We start from the raw sequence: 24,290 nt of genomic DNA on the forward strand, positions 1-24,290 counted from the left end.
GAGAGTCTCGGTCCTGATCGCCTCCTTTTACCGCTCACACACTCACTCACACACACGCTGACTGAACCGACCAATCAGAGCGCAGAGAGCTGCAGACGGCACTTCTGCAAACCCAGCAAAACACACACACACACACACACACACACACACACACACACACACACACACACACACACACACACACACACACACACACACACACACACACACACTGAAAATTGCAAATACTCAAAACAGCTACTCAATGCAAATGAAAGGAAGGATGAAATAAATGTTTAGGCTGATGAAGAGTAAACATGATGATAATGGAATCACTCTGCAGTCAGTCTGCTGCATTGAATGCAAAGTTATTAATTAACAGAAAACTGTAAGGTCGCTTCTTCGCTGAAGAGATGCTTGTCTTTCTGTCGTGATTTCCTTCACGGTGCTGGTCGATGCCTCTTTATTACTGCATCTCCCATGAGTTCATAAATTTGTTTGTTTGTTTGTTTCTTCAACCAATTTCTTCAAGACTTGCTGAAGTGCATGCTCTGGAGCATATAAAACAAACAAGATGAGTGACAACACCATTTGACTTCAAACTAACTAATACCACTTCACCAGTACATTATTTATGGTTTATACCATTCTCTGGCTCATCAACATGTCGTAAAACTATAATGGAATAAACGGAATATGAAACTGTCCCTTGGCTGTATTTTGCCTCTGAGTTTTCACACAAGGCAAACAGGGTAGCTAAGAATATAAGGATCATTCATGGGAAAATAGTTGCCATTTATGACAGAACAATGCAGAGTCACAGTGACTCCAGACATCTTGGCCCCAAAAAATAGTACATAGTTTTGTCCTATGTTTGCTTTAATCTACCATTTTCCCCTTCTGTATTTGTAAAATGTAGTTATTTTAGCAGGTTTAGTGAATTTAAACTCCTGCCGGGGGTTGACATAAAATACTCACGTGCAAATGTTATCTCGTGCATTGTTAAACAAGCACTGAGCTAATGGCTATGCCCCAGTTTTCAGTCAGATTCATCAGTAGATGTTTTGTTTGTGTAAATGTGGTGAATCAATGAAAAGGCACCATGCTAATGAATTTGTGATAATCTATTGTTGAAGTGCAAATTCACCTTCACAGCTGACACATTTGCATAGAGGTGGTTGAGGCATGTCCCATCCTGCTTGACACATGTGATCTTATTCAGGTGATCAATGAGTTGGAGGTGAATATTTAACTTTTGTTATGATTGAGGAGTCATTTCACTTGGCACAGGGTCAGACTCCTACATTGCACACTGCTCCTCTACCAACTCTCACGTAAACACATTTTGGAAAACTTTCCATTGAGACTGTGCACTCAGTGGTTTGTGATGGAAAATGAAGTGCATCTTTAAGAAAAATGTAGAATTATAGAGTCTGTTTATTTGTTTTTGTGCTCACGTTTCAGTTTTTTTCCCCCCTATGCATCTTATACAGCATACAATACTCAATACTCAACCCCCAGCTTTAATACTTACATTATCCACTCAGAAATAACACACGTGTTGCCCTGCACTACGGATGAGGTAATGACATGTGGCTTCTAATGGAGTTGTGATTATTTCAACCTTTCGCACAGGCTTTTATTCTGAGCATGCCATCTCTGCTGAGCACCTAATGGATGTAATTATTGAACAAGCATCTACTTGAACAAATTCATCCACATTCAGGTCAAAGACTAACCAATTATTTATTTTATGTTCATGCCAGAGTTCAGTTTATTTTCTTCTTATTCTTCTCGATACTACAGTCACATATACTGTTAGGTACTTGGACAACACAATCTTTTTGCCATCCAGGACACTGCTTTAGTCTATTTCTCAAGAAATATCAAGACATGGGTGGGATATATTTACACTTATATCTTCTAACAGTGATATGAACAGTGATTTGAAACTCCAGTGCAATTATTCTCAATGGATTGGATCCAAATTGCCCTGTATCAACAAACCAAATGTATACAAATACAACTTTTTTTTTTAAAGCTTTGGGGAATGTGTATCAATGAGGACATGTTCTTTACAAACACCACATTGTCTCGGGTGTTGTACTAAAATACAGAAATCTGGCATGAAAGCGATCACAAGCTTAGTTGTTTATTTGCTGTCACGTGAGTTCTTTTGAGGTGGAGCTACAGCGCCCTCTGGGGTAAGCACCTTTGAAGAGATTCAACTAATCTGCAGACATATTTTCATCATCATCATAAAAAAAAACCACACAGCAACAATGCATGTATGGAATCTGATGAAGACTGCAGCACATGCAAGTTTAACAAAGAACTACCGTTAGTGATGTCAGATTTACTGATCCATGTGCGCAACTGATCGACTGTACAACTCACTGATGAAGGTTTTTTTTTAGGTTAAAAGCATCACATTTGTTCTCTGTGAGGACTTTGCATGTTCTCCTTGGGTATGTGTAGGATTTCTCCAAGTACTTATCTTTCCTCCCGCAGTGCAAAAACATTTGCATCTGGGGCCTATTAGTGGGACTGAATTGTCTGTAGGTGTGAATGCCAGTAGTTGTTTGTTTGTCCTCTGTCCCTGTGGCAGCCCTGGGTTTTGATAAAGAGGTGAGTGGTGATGAGAATGTATTGTAATGTTTCCCAGCTTCTTCACACTTTATGCAAATCGATGGTTCTTTCTCTGGTTTCCACAGCCCTGATAACGATCCAATCATCCGAGCCAGGTTGGTTGGAGCCAGGAACATTTACATCATGCAGTGCGTTTCCTCTGAATCGGGAATGAGTGAAGGTACTTTTAAAAGGTTGGGACAATGTGTAAAATGGTGAAGGGACAGCGCGTCCACAAAACTGAAGAAAAAAAACCAGGACAACTCGTGCACGACTATTTTTTCAGCATTGTTGATTTGAAGGATTGGATTTCAAAGTATATTTGACACATTTGGAATGATTATTAAGTGCATTTGACACAAAAACACAAGATATGAAGCAGTGCTTTAAGTGGGGAAAAAAGAAGTGATATGCTGTTAGTCTCTCCTACAAATATGAGACAAAAACATAATATTCAGTGGCGTGCACAGGCATTTTGTACGGCAGCTTGTGCACCGTGTGGATCCACCGGCAGCCTTATTGTAGAAGTGTGATATTAAAAAGAACACAAAAAAACACAAGTACGTTTTGTAAGTAATTGCATATTTATTTATATATTGGCAGACTTTTAAAAATCCCCTTAAATATTAAAGGAAAGAATGAGAGAAAGAGAGAGAGAGAGATGGGTGGATGTCACTGTGGAAATATTTTTGCTTTGTTTTGGGTTTTTTTTTTATCAGCCTGCTCAGCATTACATGTATTTGGTGTATAATTTAAGCGTGTAATTGTGAAGAGAAAAAACCTGACGTGAATCCATTTAAAAATTGACACAGAGGAACCTTCCATAAGTGTCAAATATACTTTGAAATCCAATCCTTCAAATCAATAATGCTGGGAAAAAATACTGTGGATGAGTTGTCCGAGGACCCTGAACAGCTGCCGCCTCCTCGCTCACAGCGGTGAACCGACAACTCGTCCACGGGCAGCTTTCGTCAGCTGCCCTCCGTTAGTTCACTTTTATAATTATTATCGACATATCATTTCACCTTAACTCAGATATGGACGAATGAGGGAGTTATATAATAAGTTGAGTTAAGTGTGATCTAATACTGATCGGGTTTTACACATTATGCCAATAGTATTTGCTAATTTTGACTTCAGGATATTGATATGCGTCTTCCAGCGGAGCTTTTCATCAAACTTAATTCCTCGAAATGTTTTATCGCATCGGTCATAAAATGCATGAAACCTTTGTTGCAGCTCTTGTGTGAAAGTCAAAACAATTACAGGTAAATACGATATTAGTTTCCAAACTGTTATCCCTGTGATTTATGTCATTGTGAGATTTTTGAACGAATTACTAGGAAGTAGAAGCAATCTGTTTTGTCTGACACATTAGTTTGTTTGTAGACAAAAGAGGGAGTTCAACTGATTTTGCGAGGGGAAAAAAAATACCTCATTGGTCGAAGCAATGTAGTATGTGTCCACTAGGTGGCAGTGGCAGCTCGCTGAAATAGACGTGTGTTCAGAGTACTTTGTCATCTGGACTCGGGTTGGATTCTCTCCTGGGGTGTTTCTTTTGTGGAGTTTGCGTGCATTTGACTTGTGTATATTTTGCTGTGGTTCAGTGTTGCTTTTAATGATGTACATGCTTTCCTAAGTTTATAATAATGGCTTTTACATTAATGGTTTAGTTTTCGCTGTGAATCTTGTGAATTTGGAGAACTTGGTAGATTCGACAAGAAGCCAAATGAACCCACTGCAAGAAAAGCACTTGTGTCTGCCTGTGCTTTGAGGGAATTAAATAAGCTTTCTCACTAAAAAGTAGAAATCCCTTCACTTGTGAGTGACAAGCCAAATCTAAGTCCTAATAGGTTTACTGCTCATGTTAAATACAATAGAGTCTAAACATGCAATGACCAGCGACACACTACTGTGCGACAGACATGACCGTTTTTGAATTATACTCCCTCGACTTTATTTGAAGTTTAGCTTCCTAAAGGAGTTTTGATGGATCGTTAGTGTGTAAAGCACATAATCCCTTCAGGCCATGTCTTTGTCTTCCAGGAGTACGGAGTTGTATATTACTGAGGTTTGTCATAGTTCAGCTCATTCTTGTCTGAAGATGTGGAAATTACACACAACCAGTCAAAACGGTCCGTGTGCAGCCTCTGTAGTAGAACAACAACCCCCACAAGTTTTATTCCTCTGCCAGCCAAGTCACAGAGGAACATCATGTGTAGGCCAACTCAGAAAATGCCTGATTTACACGGTTAAGCAGTGTGATAAAGATGTAATCCATTCGGGTAATGCTGTATTAACGGAAATAGGGGAAATATTCAGTCAGTGGTCTTAACCTCCGACCACCAAATCTGAATAAACTCCTTTGAGGAATTAACCAGAGTGAGGCACAAACACGAAATGAGGCCGGCCTTGAGTGTATTAAAATGCTGACTGCATCAGCACATTTTCATTTCTACAGCAACACTTTGTTTATATTTCATATATTGATTTTTAATTAAAACAAGTTTTGTTGCATGTGACCTTGTATGTTTGTGCTGTACTTTTTGTGTAAAACCTGAAAGTCCCACAGTGGATTGAACCTTCTGCAATGGATCTACAAAGAAAGAAATGCATGAAGTTGATCTGTGATGTTTGTTATGCTTCTGAGAGCTGTGAAAAGACTTTCCAGCTACTTTTTTGTTCTCGTTTTGAACTTTAGGTTTGTAAAGTGTGTTATCCCCTTTTCAGGTTTCATGTTATTTCATGAAATGTCAGAGAAAGAAGAAGAATAAATGTGTGCATGGACAACAGTGAGAAACATCTACAGTATTTTTTGTGACCATTATAGTTATAATCAGTATGTGATCACCACCCTTTAACAGTTTCTGAAGGAACTCCAAACTCCTGGTTCCAAACCACTTTTCTTCTGTGGAGAAAGGCGGGATGAAACCTCATCTCTTCCTGTAAGCCTGGACAGATTGAGAGACCCTCTGTGTAGGTGCTTCTATACCTTTCAACTCCCAGTTTAGAGTGAAGATGGTTCTGGGCAGAACATAGTTGAAGCCTATCAGATGCCTTCTTGACTGTAATACTTGATGGACAAGTGGCGCTCTTACTGCACAGACAACACAGTAAGCTTATCCCGCCGGATGTTGGTTCTTGACTGCATGAGAGCATGTGAAATGATCACTTCGCTTTGAAATGGAAAAGCACATCCACAATGGTTTTTGAGTGTGCATCAGTTGTATTTTAATGTTTATGAACTCAGTTTGAACTGTGGAGGTGCTGAGGACTAACAGAACAGAGAGGGGGGGAAAAAGAATAAATCTGCAAAAGTCAGGTGATGTCTACTTTTATTTAAATTAAATCATATAGGACTTTTAAAGCATTTTAATATTTACCAAAAAACACTAACCTTCTTCTGAATTAGATTTTCGTCTCTCATTAATAATCACTATATATTCAGAGGTGCTAGGCAAAAAAAAAAAAAAAAAATGGAAGAAAAAAAAAAATAGGCGCACAGTAGGTCAAACAGTACTGAAGCATATCTAGGAATCAGTTGTAAACAGAAGTCAAGGCACAAACATACTGCAACAGACATGGAAATGGTACTATAAAAAGTGAAAGAATGTTAGGTACACACATACTTTAAATATCAGTTAGAATTTCGCCATAATTTTCCCCCTGCAGGTGAAGTCATTTTCTCTTTTTTTTTTTTCTCTTTTAAATTTTTATTATTTTTTTTATTTCATTTTGTAGGAATGTTAGATACGGTACTTTGTGCAGAAGATTACAGAGCTAATATTTGACACACTGAGTCATGCAGAACAATATGCAGTTTGGCTATGAAAGATGAACAGATGTAAACATTATTAAAAAAAAGAAAAGAAGAAAAGAAAAAAAAAAAGAAAGCGCTTTCCTTTTATCGATCATATTTTATGTCCATGCCTGTGCTTCATCTTTTTAAAAAAACAAGCTTCATGTGATTAAAAGTTTAATAATTTGCACATCAGAATCTCTAAAAGTAAAATGAATGCATTTATATAAAAAAGTTTTCCCTCTTCTAGTATTTGAAAATAAAGAAGAAAAAAAAAAAAAAAAAGAACAAAAATACAATAAGAAATGTTGATTTTTGTGGTCATAGCCCAAAAGAGTTAACAATACGAGCGAACTGGATCAGCAATCGTTGAAAATCTGCAAGGCTCGTCGGGTTTTCAGTCTCTTAGGTGTCTTTATAAAAAGCAGATCAAAGCAGAAATTGTGGTTGGCCAGTGCAGTCATTCATGATGTGAACATATCCGCCGTCATTTATGGTCATCAGAACTGTTCAAGTAATCTAAAACAAAACAAAACAAAAAACAATCCACAAAACAAACAAAATCAGTCATTTCACACAGGCTCAGACTTGTTCAACTAAATGCTTATTTGGCTTTATGGTCAATTCTGAGACACGCACCTTGACTCTCTGTGATGTGTTTAGAAGAGGCCGCAGTCCTTCAGGTTGTTCTTGATAATCACGTCGGTGACGGCGTCAAACACAAACTGCACGTTCTTGGTGTCGGTGGCGCAGGTGAAGTGGGTGTAGATTTCCTTGGTGTCCTTCTTCTTGTTCAGGTCCTCGAATTTGGTCTGGATGTAGGCCTGGGCCTCCTCGTACTTGTTGGGGCCTGAGGAACCGAGGAAATACTTGTTTACAAAAACCAAAAGAGCAAACAATCTGCTGGCACTTCCACACAGTAAGAGTATTACAGTAGTTTCTGCAAACTAAGAGATGCTGAGCACAGGTTGCATCTTTCATTCACGTCTATTGAATTCAATGTAATTTTATAGAAATGTTTCAAAATCCACACAAGAATAGCAACGATTGTTTACTAGAAGTTGTATGAGGTTTTATAAGGAATTTCTCCCTCTTTGGTGAGCAGCTTTAAAAAAATGGGATCAATCGTTTACAGTCGGTCTTTTCCTATCGAGATAGTTTGAAGTGGATTCCGGAAACAACTTTGCCTTAGCAGTGTTTGGAAGAAAAAGAAAACCCTTGGGCTTTTTAAGAGACCGACGCTAATAGATGATATGTTTGAAACCAGTGAACGTGGAGTTTGTGTTGGGCCTTTCAGTCAGTACCGGTGTACTCGGGGAAGCAGATGGTCAGAGGGCTTTGGGCGATCTTCTCCTCAAACAGGTCCTTCTTGTTGAGGAAGAGGATGATGGACGTGTCTGTGAACCACTTGTTGTTGCAGATGGAATCGAACAGCTTCATGCTCTCGTGCATTCGGTTCTGAGCGGGACAGGCACAAACGTGGAGATAAAGAGATTATTGGAGGAAATCAACTAGGGCACATAAAGGAAATGAGTTCACTAAAACCTCAGCCTCTCTCATCATTTCACCGTTTGGTGGGGCTGGGTTGTGAAATACCAGTAAAGCCATTGTTTTTAACTCCGAGGAGACGGTATTTGACTCACCATCTCCTCGTCCTCAGCCAGGACAAGGTCATAAGCGCTCATGGCTACACAAAAGATGATGGCTGTGACTCCTTCGAAGCAGTGGATCCACTTCTTCCTCTCCGACCGCTGGCCTCCCACATCAAACATCCTGCGCAGACACGCACAAGCACACACACCCACTGTAAACATGTTTTTGTGAGACAGCGTACGGGACTGAGGGCCACAGAAACAAGACTTCTTCATGATAACAGACAAGCCCTGGCTTTCTGACACTTCCTGTCCTCAAGCCAGGGTGTTTTTGCAGCACATGCCTCATCATTTCCTTGGCATTTTCAGTGCAGTACAGTTGCTGTGGTAACAAGGAGGTTTAGGACAGCTTGAGTCATGGTGGCAGCAGCAGGTTTCCCCCCCCCCCCCCCCACTTAGATCCTAATATGGCTTATTCATGAAGGTGGAGGAGCTGGACGAGAGAGGATGCTCCTGTGGCCAGTTGCTAGACTGAAGCTTTTCTTCATCCAATATTGAAAGGAAGTATTTCAGCCGGCAGCTAAGAGTAGCGGGTCACCATTTGTAACGTCTCAAAGTGGCAAACTTTCCTTCGTGACGCTTCACTCTTCCAGCTACGCAGGAATTGCTGAATTTAGTTCATTAGAGCTCTCGCTTCAACTCCGGCAGACAGCCGGCTTTAGGCTGAGCAAGCAGAGCTCATTATAACAGTGACACACTTTACACTGTTTACCTCTGCACTGCGCTCACCCCGGGCACCGCTGACATGAGCCCAATACATCACACAGCCCAGCATCAAAACACACTGCAATAGGTGAATATTTTCACTTGATTTCTTTTTTTTTCCAGAACAAATAACAGATAACTTGAAGCCTCAAATTTATAAATCAGATAAGCAAATGTTTTTCTTTCTGTGAATTCCATAACTTTCCTCAGAAAGGAGACAGTGTGTGCCGGCAAAAAAACCCAACTATTTTACAGATGTATAAGTGATGATTCATAACCACGCAAACACAATTCCTCTGCAGCTCTGTCACCATCCTGAAAGGATAATAGATTCCGTCTAAACACAATAAAACAGTTTTCTTCCCTCCACAGTTTATGTATTACTGCATACATTAGCACTGCTTTCAAGAAGAGTTTGACATTAGAGTAAAAATATCTTTGAATAACACAGATGGCTCAACTAAATGGACTGCACAACTGCTGCTGAGTGGAATGTCAAGAGAAAGGTTCCAAGAAAGAACATTAAAGCAACTCGTGTTTTTAAAATGTACATTCAAGACTCAATAATGCCCAACTAATGCAGGCAAACAGACATGTGCCTTAACAATTAAGTCAAACTCACTGCATTCATACTCCTGCTGCATTGGAATGAAGCCTTCCAAACATTCAAAATTAACACACTGGCCAAATATCAAGAAGCGTTGAGCTCTTTTTTTTGAGGGAGGAAGAGGAAATTCAATGATAAACAACATGGTGACCTCAGGGGAAGATGCATGGCTGTTAACATTGAAGAGGAAGCCCATTTGGATGCGGCGTTGCAGCCAGCCGCAGTCTACAGTATGCTAACAGCCTGTCACACGGGCCCTCGAAAATATGCAGCTTTTGTTATTTGCTTCCAATCTCAACGCTCCCCTCACAACTACCTGCAGCATGTGGCCCCATATCAGTAAGCTCCAGTAGATGGACAGAAATACAGGCCTAATGACTCATAGGTCATTGAGAAGCCACAGTTAATGTGCAGTAGATCCTAAATGATGTGAAGGAAACAATGAGTGATCATACAGCCCGTTGAAGGTGAGACGAAACTGCACATTGTGGTCTGACATGGACGTTGGACATTCAGTGATTTCATCAGAGGCACAGAGTTCAGTGTTATAGCCAGGTCTTACTTGAAGTGCAGATCCTTGAAGGTGAAATGTGTTTCCACGATGCCTGTGGTCTTGACTCGAGTCCTCAGCACATCTTGCTGTGTGGGGATGTAATCTGGCTTGGCTATCCTCTCCAGGTCATTAAGGTAGCTGGTGGGAGGACATGGACATATTAAACATGCATCAAATCTGGAGCACTGTCCTCAATCATCACAAAAGGTAATCGTCCTGAGCTGCTGCGCTCGGCCGAGATGTGCGGGAAGGTTGTTCCAGGTCAAAAGTCTCACCTGTTTCTTCATACAGCGCTGGGATAAACAGCTTTGCCTCATGCTGGCACACTAACAACACAGTGCAGCCCGAACGCAGACACATTTATAATCATATTATGTGATGTGGTCAGGGGATTCTTTACCTCTGCTGACTTCAGGTCATACTGGAGAGCTGATCTCTGCAATCAGTCTGGGTACACCACCTCTATATTTTTGATGTAAAATTTTTTTAAGGGTTCCCAATTATTGTATTTATAAGTTGAAGGAATAAATCATTCTGTGTATTTCATTTACAACTACAGATGTGAAAAATGAAGAACAGGCTTTATGCCAACAGGAACACAGGATGCAAGAAATTATGAAAATTAATGTATAATCTGCTGAAATGCTTTTTATTTTTTTAAAGACAATTCACTTAAAAATGTATTTATATATAAAGCCAGAAAATCAGGAGTTCTTCAGCCTATGAGTAGTTAATGCAGTGATGAGCAATGTCAATTCAAAAGTTCTCATTGTTAAATCTGCATGTTCTCCCTTCGCCTGCAAGAGTTTTCTGTAGGTACAACGGCTTCTCCCTTCCAACTGGAAACACTTGGCTAATTGGTGAGTCTAAAACGGCGTTGGATATATTTGAAGCTGCCTGGGTGTGCATGCGAGTACTTCTGGCCCTTTTTCCCATTTAGAACTCCAGCTTTCTGACAGTTATTCAGTTTCAGCGAGTTCTCAAATGTCCACTGTGCGTGTGTGGGACTCCTTTTTGAATTCCTTCTCAGTCCATTTTATTGGATCCCATTTCTCCAAATGAAGAGATTTGTTTTGTTTACAATCGCTTGTTGATCTGAATGACTGGTGTCGTGTGATTACAAATGAAATTGACTGCATAAGTTGCTTTCAGTCGTTTTAAGGTTCCCCACAAAGAGCACGATTTTCAGCCACCGGGGTCGTCAAAGCCTTCAAACTGTTCACGACTGAACGAGACGAATTGAAATAAATCGCTTTTACAGACTTTATGAGCTTAATCTGTGCCGACTCGACGTGGTTAAACAATCGCATCGACATGATTATGCAAAAATAAAACGTCATAAGCGTGCGCCATCCATTCAGGAAAGAAAAAGAAGGAGTAGTTGTTTCTTATTTAATGATACTGGTGAACCTTTGATTGCAAAGTGTTGCTGTACAATCAGTAACGTTCATAAGAAATATTGCAGGAGGAAATATATATATACACATACAAAAAAAAAAAAAAAAAAAAAAAAAAGACTTGTGTGACTCATCTCATAGACCAACACAGAAAACACTCAAGGATCAGTTTACCTTCTGTCAATCTTTCAGCTCCATAAAAAGACTGTTACTGTGTAACAAAGTGTCGGTACTAAAAGTAATCCCATGCACACGCCGAAGAACCATGTGTAAATATTTGAGCCTTCACACCACTACTCCACACCACGTGTCGACCAGTTTAATCATAATCTCACTCACACAGAGCTGTTTGAGCTGCTTTCATAGTCCACACATCAGATTTAACAAGCGCTTCAGTCCGGCATTGTGCTCATAAGCCCTGAAGATTAATTGAATTTAGTTCGCAACCACAATGTGACAGAAACTCATCAACGGACAAACAATGCTCATTTTATGGTTTGTTAGGGGAAGGTGAGATCATGTCGCCATATTTAATTTTCTCACGTTGACCGATGTTGAACTCCAGGGGACTCGGTGCAGTAGGAAGTGCACACACACACACTGCTGCACACTGAACACTTGCAGTACAACCGAAGATTATTTCATCAACACAGTTCAGTGAAAAGATGAGAATTGTTCCCTCAGATAAAAACGGCTACCCCCCGCCCCCGCTTTTTTTTAATCAAACCTCAGCTGTGAGAGAACAGAGGTCTCTGTTAATGTGAGCTGTGCCATTTCTCACTCTCTCACCCACTTTATCTGTCCCGTCCTTTCTCTGGCGCTCAGCAGGTGCTCAGACATGGATTATGGTCTAGTGGCAGACTCATTTAGCCCTCTCTTATAGCAACCCACGATGAAACACTGCACATTGTCCACTCGTCTAACTTCTAAAACGTGAGGCTTCTCGTCAGCTGCGTGTTTCCAGGTCCCCTCAACTCGAACAGCAGCAGTGGAGCAAAGATGAAGACCTTATAATTATGGTGGCCAACAAACACAGAGCAATATCACTCCCCCTGGAAGTTAAATACCGCTTTGACTGCAAAGCAATCATTTGTGGAAGACTTGACACTCCCCTGACAGGTTGCAGCACATTCTGGAGGTGTCGCCTTATCAAAGCTCTCAGATATTACCCAGGAGTCAGAGCAGTTAATTCCTGCTGCAGGTTGTAGGCATATGGTGGAGAACAAAGCTTTGTATTCTTCAGACTCTCATAGGAGAGCAGCTGTGCGTCCCTCAGGGTCACAGTGATAACCACCTCTCACCTCTCGCCAGCAGCCTCTCACATTTACTGCATGCGCTCACTGTTATTACACTGCGAGGGTGAGAGCGGCGTGGCCCACAAATGAAGCACTCAAGAGACAAGGGTCATTGAGGTAATTAGGACCTTTGGATAGACGCTGATGTTGACTGTGTAGCTGTAGATTTGCAATGGAACTACTCTTAAAAAGGAGAAACAGGCAAACACAGCACTAAAGCCTTCTGCATTTTCTACTGTGAGAACAGGCTTTTTTTTTTTTTTTTTTTTTAGGGACACTTCACTGAAACTGTAACAGCAACAAAAACTGAAGGTAGCAGATGGAAAAGTCAAACTAGAGACATAACGAGAACAAAGTTGAGACTAAACAAGTACAGATTGAAATCCTCACGTTGACCGATTCACCTCTTTTCTACTCCTGAAACTATACTATCAACTGATTTATTGGACCTCCTCATTTTTTGGAAGGAATATTAGCGAGTCACTTTTCAAAATAAAACCGGCATTGTTTTTTTATTTCAGGTTACATGTCTTTAGATTTACTCACAAGATGCATATGGCAAATATTAAACAATCAAAGATTTGTGTATGACGTTTTCTGCTTAATCAATAAAAAGAAAAGCTTAAATAGTTCCTTCATATCATATCATATCACAAAAAGCCAAAAAAGAGCTTTGATTCCACACAATCAATGATATTCAGACATCAAAAAACTATTTGCTCTTTTCTCACATTCTTACAGCCAGATCCTATTTTTGTATTACAAACTAAAATGTTGATTTCCTTTTCTTGATGAAATTGTTTGTTCATGAAGAATACACAAAGCTGAACACACTGTGTGTAACACAACGCCATCTTTTCAAATAAAAGGACCATATTCTGTTTGGTTTCACACTTTTCGTAACACCAATATAATGACTTACATGACTTCTCCTTAAGATATGAAATAACTTTTTATAGCATGACCCAATGTGGAGTCAGCATGTGTTCTGAGCATAACTGTCCACAGCGGCTGTGAGCCACATAACAATCTCTGTGGCGTCTGAGTTGTTATTGGGACACTCACTAGGCCGCGGAGTCGTTGAGCTGGTACTCTCGGGCTCGTGTGAAGCAGCTCTGGACTCCGCCGTCGGCCCACAGTCGTTGGATAACATTGGCCAGGTCCTCTGGCAGGATGCCTTGCTCTTCTGCTGCTGCTGACAGGGCAAACAGTTGGCGGGCATCGTCCTGAGAAGAAAAACAAACATGATTCGATACGGAGGACCCTTTAAAAATGTTAGTAACCATTTTTTATTTATTTTTTTCTTCACTGGGTAGGAAGCTTGTCTCATACATCCAGATAAACATGACCCAAAATACACTTTATAGATAATGACAAGCCAGTAGCTGCTAAATACAAAAAGTAGTGAGATTGAATAGGCTTGTATTTTCTGTGTTTACTGTTAAGGTCACTAAGAATAGACATGCCAGTGATTACTAATCAGTGGCCTTGTTGGTTTTTGTTTTCTGAGCTATAAGCGCCTGATACCACTGCATCAATGATGTAGATAAAAAAAAATTCACACTTTGCATGTAGTTTCAAGCAGAAATGTTGTGACCTACACATTTCAGTTAAAATTGTGAGACAAAGATAAATCCATCAAATAGGGAATGTTTAAGTTTAGGTGGCCACCAGCTATCAAATATTTGTCCACTGTCACAGAGCACCGCAGCTCTGAACATATAATGCAGCCACCTGGGAAAGAAAGATCCCAGATAAAGAGGCAAACGTGCAGCTTGATAAAATAAAACTGCGAAGAACCGTAAACATGGAATTATATGGTGGAAAAATCTTTTTGTTGTGGTTACTGGGTGCTTCGAGTACCTAGGCACATTCAAGAGTGTTTTTTTTTTTTTTTTTTAACCTTGAAAGACTGTTGTGTCTATTAGTATCAAGCGCTTTAAGGTTAACAGTCTTACTGTTGAAACGAGGCATATTTTCTTGCTGAGTCCAGTGTAATTCCAAAAACCAGACAGATGAATTGTTTACAAAATAAAATATGAACATGTTCATTGGGATTCCAAAACAATCAGTTGCATCTGAATAGTTTGAAGAAGCCTACATGATGTCACCTTTAAATATAACACTGTGGGTTTCTTTGTGTGTGTGTGTCTCATAAAAAAACAAGAAATTACATTAACTTTTAATCTCTGTGTTTGAGAAATTACTTCCATGCATTAGTTCACCATTGTTCAATCCTAAACTGTAGGTCATCCCAAGTTAACAGCCGTTCATGTGTGCAGCGGTATTTTAATCCAAATTACCTTTACTTTCACCACATTAGAGAACAGATTTTAAGTCAACATGAAGGACATAGCATGTTTCAGGCTGTATTATTACACCAAAACTGTATACCACTTGTTATTTATACAAGATATAGGGCTATCAAATAAATTACATAAAACTTAGGAGCGGTACAATACGCAGAAAAATCTAAACTAAATATTTTGTTGGGTTTGCTAGTGGACGCAGAGACTACATTTATATTGCACATAATAAAACATTTAACTTTGAAAGCACATGTAAACTCCATTAATATCAAAGGTTTCAAAATCAAGCTCATATGCCCCAGATTAGAGGTCGTACTGCTCCTGCATGTATTCTGCTCATGAGCTCTGCAAGACATCCTGGCATTAAAGCTGAACAGCATGTAAAAATGTAAACAGAAGCCCAAACAGACAAAGAGGAGCAGAAAGCTGCTGATTTCTAACTGATGCCGTAAATCAACCAGAAATGGTGCAGCACTGACACCTTGAAGAATAACATCAATCACTACTGAGACAAAGAAAATTGTACAATTAAACACACACACAAGTAAAAAGTGAGGAATGTGAGGAAATGGAATGTTTTGGTGTGAGAAGACAACAAAGTGCTGAGTCATTGTACAACTGTATTGACATCAGACAGTTCAATTGAGTTCCAATGTGAAATGTTCCAGGATACTCGATGCTCCCTGGAGGCAGCTATAAAATAAAAATAAGTAAATCAAATTAATTAATAGAGCACTGCAGTTCGTCCAGTATTGGCACCTTCGGCAAAAATAATGCTGACGCAGGCAGTTAAAAAATACAATTTCTCTGGACCTGCGTGGGTTCAGCGACACTACCAAGCTGTTTATTGACAATAACGCCTTCCACAGATTTCAATACGATTTCAATAAGCCCTGCAAACTTAGAGTGCTCCACGAAGGCAGGATTCATCTTTTTTTCCAACTCCACAGGAGGCAGAGACATTCTATGGAACTATCACACAATCACAGTAACTTACAAAGGTATGTGTAGTCTCCAATAAAGTGAGACTCAGAGACATTCCCTTGGTAACCACAAACCTCCGCTGACATATCATCAGGACATTCAAGAGACTAATAAGTAGGTGTGTGTGTGTGTGTGTGTGTGTGTGTGTGTGTGTGTGTGTGTGTGTGTGTGTGTGTGTGTGTGTGTGTGTGTGTGTGTGTGTGTGTGCGTGTGCGCGTGTGCGCGTGTGCGCGTGTGCGTGTGTGCGTGTGTGGGAGGGGGGTTGGGGGGGTGGATTGTACCACCTGTGTCCTTTTCTGCATGGTCATCAATGGCCATGTAATTTCCTTTACTATCTATCACCTACTTTACAAGATCATTATGTTAAGGCCATAAAAGCACATGTTGCGAAAGAGAAGACTATTGTGTAGCCTTATATGCAGATGATATAACATTCTTCTCAACAAAACTGAAGGACAGCATTCCTAATTTGACTAGCTTGATGGACCAATGTGGTGTTTTATCAGGATATAATATTACCAACTCAAAATCTATCTGTGTTAATGTTCCTTGATAATGAAGAAAGATGCAAACCAACTGTAAACACCTCTTTTACACGAAGTCTGGAGGGCTCGGAATACTCAGGCAGTTCTTAACTTTAGAAACCATACATGAACGTCATTGCAGATGAAAACATGACACGTGACTACTATGAGTATGTTTGATACACATTTTTCACCTTATTTTTATTCTATTTCCTTTCCTATCTAACCTGAGCTTATTACTTTTTACTGAATTTACCTGCTCGAGATGGAATTATGGGGGGGTTGCAGGTGAATGTATGTATAGAAGCAAGTTTGTAAAGATATTATGTTGTTGCTGCTCACGATTGTTTGGTGGGGGGATGAAAAGAAAATGACAATAAGCATTGTGGGGAAAAAATATACACCCACACACACATATATATATATATGCAAACATTTGGACATGAGCGTTGTTTCTCCAGGTACTTTGTGTACTCTGGACAGTGAAATGTGGAGTGAACAAATGTATCAGAATTGTAGAAACTGCAGAGTAAGGCTTATTCTTGTGACAAACATCACTACTCTATGGTCTGCATACCTGTTGAAACACAAATCTCTGTTAACAACCAGAAAGGCATAAAAGATCAAGAAATAAGTCAGTAGCCACCAATTTAGGCACATTTCTCCACTTTGATGGGAACCGGTACAACAGTTCAGTCGGAAGGTGTATTTAAAGTATTCCTAATGTTGAAATCATTAGAATTTTTTATATGCAATTTAATTTGTGTACAGTTTCTATAAATGTACTGGGAGATGTTAGCCCATAGATATTAATAAGAAGGATAGGGTATATAAGTTTACATTTCAATAAAATGTAGTTTTATTGAAGGCAACAATTCCAGAAAATAAAGCCTCAAAAAGAAAAGTCATGAAAAAAAGAAGAAAAAAAAAAAAATCAGCCTTCACATATAATCCGTCCTGCAAAACTGAACATGAATACCTTTGTAAAAATATAACCGACTGCAGAGCTTTTATACTGGATCAGACTTGATGGCAGAAGTGTATCTAATGAAGTGGACAGTGAATGCATGGCAGGGATGAATTGAATAGTTTGAATGTAGAACATGTGCCATCTTCTTTTCCTCTGCATTTTAACCATTAAATCTATCTTTTCAGATACCACTTTGATGTTGGCCTTGACAGATTGCTTCATCTTCCATAACTAATTGGTATTACATAGAAGTGATTGTTCAGATGATCTTATCATCACAATAGATTGGAAGGAACAGGAAGATCTCTATTCATGATTAATGCCTGAGTCTTATTTTCATGATCTTATCATTTTCCTGGGTTGGGGCTCATTGAACAGTTTCCCTTTAACATAAGAAAACACATTCTCGCCTGCTGGGGAACAGAAAATACGCGGCACTGCAGGCATCCACCTTCAGCAACTCCTGCCCTTGTAAAAATTATCACACTTCTCTGGAGGGAAATTCTTCCGTCTCATTTCTGTGGCTTCAAATTCCAAAGCTGAGACACAGTGAGGCAGGAAAGAAGCAGAGGAGAGAACGTGGTGGTAATTAATAAAGATTAGATCACTTCAGCATGAAACTTCAACAGGCTTCTTTCATGAGAAAAAGAAAATTCTTGGGATATCCTGATCCGATCGTCAGTATTGGATCAGTGCCGATTTTAGCCAATTAATGTGTTTTTTTTTTTTTTTTCTTGATCTGCAAATTGAGCCAATCAGGCCAACCAATCTCTCACGCTCTTTTTTTGCTGCGATAAGCTGGCTGCTGTTCTCGACATGCCGTGTCACATCGGCAATGTAACAAAGTAGGATCAGCAGTACAGCGTCCAAAATGTCAGTAGTGTGGAAATATTTCAACAGACAAAGCAAAAACAGTTAAACTTACAATATCTGCCACACCAGATTGTGGAGGTGAAGCATCAGACCCTTTAACACAATCAATTTCGTACAACATGAAAAAGGGAAACATGCAGCGGCGAACTGCCATATTTATGTCAGCCCAGTTGAGGTTTTGGTTCGACTGCAGTATGCTGGTGTGAAACCAAAACAAATCTCTCGGCTGCATTCAAACCGCTGCTCTGAGAGTGACCTGAAGAGGTGGTCTTCAGTTCAACTCTGGTGCAGCGTGAAAAAGCAAACAGTCCACTGTGGACCAAATAGCCTGCATAATGCTATATGTTTCAGGCTGAGAAGGCTCCAAATGCAGATTACTTCACAACTGTACAGCAATGTGTATACTGTGTTTAGTAAACAAATCATCAAGATGATGATAATGATTCTGTATAACAATCCACACTAGGGAAAAAATCAATTCTGCTCTGTAATAACGGGACTGTGACACTAAAGCTCATGTATCCTCAGTGTGTCATACCGTCTCAACATTATATTTTAGACACTGCCTTCCGGGGCTGTACAACATGTACCACAAGTATGTGGAAACATTTAAGTGGTCAATTCTTCTTTTAAATCATCTTATGTTACATTACAGACCTCCTACAACAGGAGCGCCGATGTTTTCCCCATGTCACTTTTCAGACATTTGTATACCATACAGCCACGTCATAGTTCAATATACCAATAAAATGCACACACACAGTAATCCTGCCTGAAAGGCAATAGCAAGAAGCAAAGCTTCCGACACAGAATAAAAAGTTAAAGATTTTGGAGACCTACCGCTCTCGCAGCCTCCTCATAGTCGATCTTTAGGTTGGCCATGGCCTTGATGATAGCCATAATGGACTGGATTGTGTTGCTGTAGACAACTGCTCTGTACTGCTTACACTCATCTTCTGAGTATCCATCCTCATGAATAATCCTGCAGGACAAAAGAGCACACTTGATTAACATTGATGCTTCAATGATGATATTGTGGCAAACACACCCCACTGGAAATGATGAGTTATTTAATCATACATAAAGCTCTGCTGGTTTGAGTCACAAGGGAGATTCAGGTGTTTTTGTATCTTTCAGCCAGAGGACTCTATAACACATATTTACTCACTTTAGTGGACGAAGAGAAACCAAGATGAAAAAGGCAAATGTTGAGAAAGTGCGAGGCCAAGACACACACTGCTATGCCGTAATCCAAAGAGAAGCATCTCCCCTGGCCTGCCACAGACCAGAGGAGCCCAGCCGCACAGCCAGGACCATCAGTGGTTGTGTGGCGTCCTGAATGGGACCTCATTAAAATGCAAGTGAGCCCGCTGTGAAGCACTAGGAGACACAGCCAGAATTACTGAAAGCCTACTGTGTTTTCCCCTCCTCACAAAAACAAAGCTGTTAAGGATTTTTATAAAAAATGGCTCTTTGACTGAGCGGATTATGGAAAACTTGTCACCAAATTAAATTTTTTGTATTCAAAATACTGCCTGCGTTACATTCTGCTCTCAAAGCAGGATTTCCACACTTGAATTAAATACAAAACTATAAAACCTACTTTGTGGTACGGAATGAGTTTGTAATCAGCATCGAAATCCATAAAATTGAAAATACAGTTCAAGGAACTGGGTGATAAATGGGACAACACAAAGTTTCCAACACAAACTCAAACACAAGGATGAAGCCTGACAAGGCGGTTTGCAAAACACAGGATTAGACTGAACCTGTGTTTTGCAAGAAAACAACATTGTTTTTATCCTCTGCTGTAAAAGAATCAGACGCTGAAAAAAAATCTTCTCTTCCAGAGAGCTCAGAAGTAACCTTTCCAAGAGTAAGAAAGTGCTACAACACCAGCTAATAATTCACCTGAAGGCCTCATTTCTCAACAAATTTCACAGAAACCTGCAGAAAAGAGTTCAAATAACTTTTTGAACCATCAGGAAAGAAATCCTGAAGTCTTGGCAGTGACAACTGTATTGTATGGTCTGTGTGAGCAGCTTGCTTCTTGTTTAAATAAGTCATGATTGCCATGTTAAAAATAACTTTCACATCTGGTGTCAACCACAGGGAAATTTTCAATGGAACGGGGCAGACTGAATTCCTGTCATTAATGCTGTCATTTCCTCCGACAAGTCCCATTTTTTCAGTATAATTTGTATGTCGAGCATCAATCCAGAGGGATTTTTTTGTTTTGAATTGAATGAACACTCTTCAGAAATTCTCGCAATATTTGCAATATCGCAGAGGTAGTATGAAATCTTCAGGATCAATGCCAATTTAGTTTTTGCAGCATCCAGCCTCTTTGTGTTTACCAGTGTGTATGACAGAAGACTCAAGAGAATGATGTTGCGACACTGGGGAAAGCTGTAGAAATCTAATAAATTGACTTTAAACCAAATATGTAGTGCATGTCTTTATTGACAGTATGTTCTGACTAATATGATCTATTTAGATTTTTACATGGACATAATGCTACTAGTGCAAATTTAAGCCTCTTAAATGGAGTAAATGCTTTGAGAAGTTATCTTGTATAGATTTTTTTCATTTTAATGTCCAACACTTCTGCCTTACATGTTCGAGCACAGATTATTATAGATAAACGTCAAAGAGTAGTAGAAATGCACCTTGTGAAAAATGATGGTGAATAGGGACATAAGTAATTCAAATTTAAAATGAAAGCGATTTCAACTTGTGATATTCAGTTAATAGTATACATGTTTTCATATTTAGACTACGTGCTTCTATAATGATATAATTCATGCAGATGTAGATCAGGCTTACTGCCGATGCTTGTTAATTGGAACAGCACATATGTTTGTGTTCTTTATGGAATTAATTGTGCTGTTCAACATACATTGGGGTGGCATTCAGGAGGGGAGGAAAAGCAAAACAATGAGCAGTCACTCACTTCATCTGCTTCACAATGGTGCTCTTCCCTGACTCCCCAGCACCTGCAGAGAGAACAAAAACAGGCAGAGGTTAAAAATACGCTCCTGTTAGCTGTGAAATGTAAACAGGCAGGCAGCAAGGTTGTCTCACATCTGGACCCGTGTCTAACTCCCCTGCCTCTGCCTAGCAGCCCTGCAACAGATCTCATTTCTCATTCTGAACCAGTCTCCTGTCCTCCCTCAACGTATGCCTACGTGTTTTCTGGACGCAGGGAGCTCTTAATTTCACAGCTGCAACATTTGAACCAACAAAAGCCACATGCCATCCGACTCTCCCTCTTTTAAGACAAGTCACTTTATCATGGTTAACATTTTAATGGAAACGTCTCACACTGACAGGATATGGGTTTTTCTTATCCTCTGCTATGTTTACTCTCACAGCCTGAGGCCAACAGAGAGAGCGCATCTGCCACAAGGAATCTAACACTGTGCATACACAAAGACGTGCACACACATACACACGCACACGCGTGTGCCTGTCAGTGCACTCTCTGCTCGTACTCGCCTGGGGTGAAGTCTTTCTGGGATGACCCTCAAAATACACTACTACGCAGCATGCAGCACACACATGCACACTGAAGCCCCTGGGTGGGAACAGGCCGAGACATTTTCCATAGACAGCTGTCACCTCCTGCTCCTCTATGATATACAAGTCCAGAATGACTAATGGAGCCAAAGCATTTACTTTCAAATGAAGATAATTTCAACCAACAACCTCAAGATTTTGACTGAGAAAACGGTGGCTTTGTCTATCTCACGTTCAATTTATGGGCAGCTTTCCCGCCATACCTAAATAGCGTAAGTGTCCACTGCGTAACAAAACTGTCCAAGCATACAGACAGATCAATACGTCCTCAATTATATATAAGCCACATAGTCATTAGGCTACAACTGTTTCACAAAACGCACCGAGCACCAACACTACAGTCTCAGAGCCATAACGGTAAACTCTATGATTTTATTTTATCATTATCATCATTTTCTCAGTGGTTTATTCCTTTGTGTGAAATGAAATGTGCAAACAGAATTTCTGTCAAAGACAAAGAACCAAGGTGAAAGAATTCAGTAAAAAATAAGCAGTGTATAATTGATTTAAACCTAAAGGAAAAATTTTTAAAAATTCAAAACTCATTTGTTTCAAAATGCAGATACAGAAATGGAGGTGTAATAATATCACACAATCTTTTACAGACTTGCACCAGTGAACTTCATATAGTGGCCAACAACACAATGACTGCTTGCAGTTTAACAGTAAAGTAAAACGAATTAATGTTAGGGTCATATGAAGCTATGATTGTTAAACTGTAAATACAATTCCTGTAATTTTCTTGTTACCATGTTGCTCCGTTTACTGATCGTAAGCCTTCATGTGGTACTCATTGAAGCATTCAGATTTTTTTTTTTCTTCTCATCAAAGTGTTTTGTTAAAAGCTTTCGAGTTAATTTCTGAGTGCTTAAGTCACAAAAAAAACAATATATGTCATCTGAGTATAATCGAAAATGACCAAAATCACAGCATTTTGTTAGTCAGTGTGACAGGCCTTTCTCTTACGCAACATTCGCACCCTGACTCCCCCTGAAAGTAGTAAACATACCCTTTGGAGTTTGTCCAGTAAAACTGCAGCTGCCAAGAAGAGAAAGAAGCAACAGGCGCAGTTTGGCCATAACACTGCTGCGATTGACAACTAGAAATCAGCTTTACTCTACAATAAAAACAACACTTTTTCTTTGTAGTCTTTTTCTTCTTCTTTTTTTTTTAATGTACATGTAAGATTTAATTGGTCTCTAATTCAGAGACGCATCAAATTACAGCATGTGCATTTGTGCTGGTGCTTCTGTGCAGAAAAGCTGTGACGAGCTCAGAGCCTGAATGTTGGTATTCATATTGTTGACAGATGGAGTGATAGCACTGATCTTGTCACTTTCACACAGCATACTTGTTCTGCTCTGTGGCTAAAGCTGTATTATCACGGCATCTTCCTTGGACCATGGAGGCTCAACACTGTGGCTGCGTGCACGCACGCACACACCAGCACAAAGGAGACTTTTTTTTTTTGATGGCATATAGACACGTGTAATTTACAATGCTCGTTTGAAAAACATCTTAGGAGCGAGAGCTAACCAGTCTCTTCATAGGAGGCTAAAGCAGGTGACCTTGGTGACTGAATACTCGAAGTCGTCATCAGAGGCATTGCAAACGTGTAGTTTGGTGTCGATTCATCACAAAGCTGACAAAACTAAAGCTATTGATGCTTTGAATAAAACTATTTGACAGATATAAAAGGAAACGCACTACTTATGCACAGAAGTAGAAAAAGAAGATTTGAGTATGTGGAGAAAAAAAAAAAGAAACATTGCCTTCTTCACCACAACTGGACAACATGTACCAAAGTTGTGGTTGTCTCTGACTCAGTAAAAATATCAGGAGAAAATAACACAGAGACAGAAGACTGCCGGTTCAGTCCCAACTTCATTTCCACGATTTGGCTTCTGCATGTCTGTCAAAATCGACCTACTTTCTAACAAATATTAAGAAAATGCACAAAAAAATATAACAAGGCTCGGCATGTATGCTTGTGGATTATGTGATATACTGTAACTACTTTGTGTAGTGCTCCATGACTGTAAAGCAGCAAGGTGCTGGTACCAGGTGAAGCAATGCCAGGAAGCACCACAGGATTAAGTGGAATCCAGCTTGCAGCGGTACGAAGCAGAAGACTGACCCATGACGGGCGGACTGGATTCAAAAACGAGGGGTGTCATTAACTGTGCCACATTCAGTGGCGATGACAGTTACACTGAGTGACTGGGGTCTTTTTTTGGATGCGTTCCCAACACAAACTGCATGGAGAGATCCACACAGAACCAGGAACAGCGTGAATAAAGCCTGAAGTACAGAAGTACTTGTTAATTATATATTGACATAGTTTATAGGAGAGTAAGTAGATGCCTCAAGCCACTTGGGGAATTTCTATTTTTTTATTTATATTATTATTATTATTATGACAAGGGAAACATTTGT

The 24,290-nt window shown here is 39.8% G+C and overlaps 1 protein-coding gene across 1 annotated transcript in view; it reads right to left on the reverse strand.

Moving 5' to 3' along the window:
• Nucleotides 1-5,818: 5,818 nt before the first annotated feature.
• The window catches only part of LOC308108866 (guanine nucleotide-binding protein G(i) subunit alpha-2-like), a 54,859-nt gene continuing 36,387 nt past the window's right edge, over nt 5,819-24,290 (reverse strand). Inside the window, exons 2-9 of the mRNA XM_080462153.1 lie at nt 21,229-21,271; nt 19,116-19,257; nt 13,681-13,841; nt 9,933-10,061; nt 8,050-8,179; nt 7,711-7,864; nt 7,046-7,256; nt 5,819-6,925 (exon numbers count right to left, since the gene is read on the reverse strand). Of these exons, the coding sequence (XP_080318279.1) occupies nt 7,066-7,256; nt 7,711-7,864; nt 8,050-8,179; nt 9,933-10,061; nt 13,681-13,841; nt 19,116-19,257; nt 21,229-21,271 (950 nt within the window). The 3' untranslated portion in view covers nt 5,819-6,925; nt 7,046-7,065. The remainder of the gene's footprint in view (nt 6,926-7,045; nt 7,257-7,710; nt 7,865-8,049; nt 8,180-9,932; nt 10,062-13,680; nt 13,842-19,115; nt 19,258-21,228; nt 21,272-24,290) is intronic.

The sequence above is a fragment of the Lipophrys pholis genome, assembly GCF_963383615.2.
Source record: "Lipophrys pholis genome assembly, chromosome: 4".
Lineage (NCBI taxonomy): Eukaryota > Metazoa > Chordata > Actinopteri > Blenniiformes > Blenniidae > Lipophrys > Lipophrys pholis.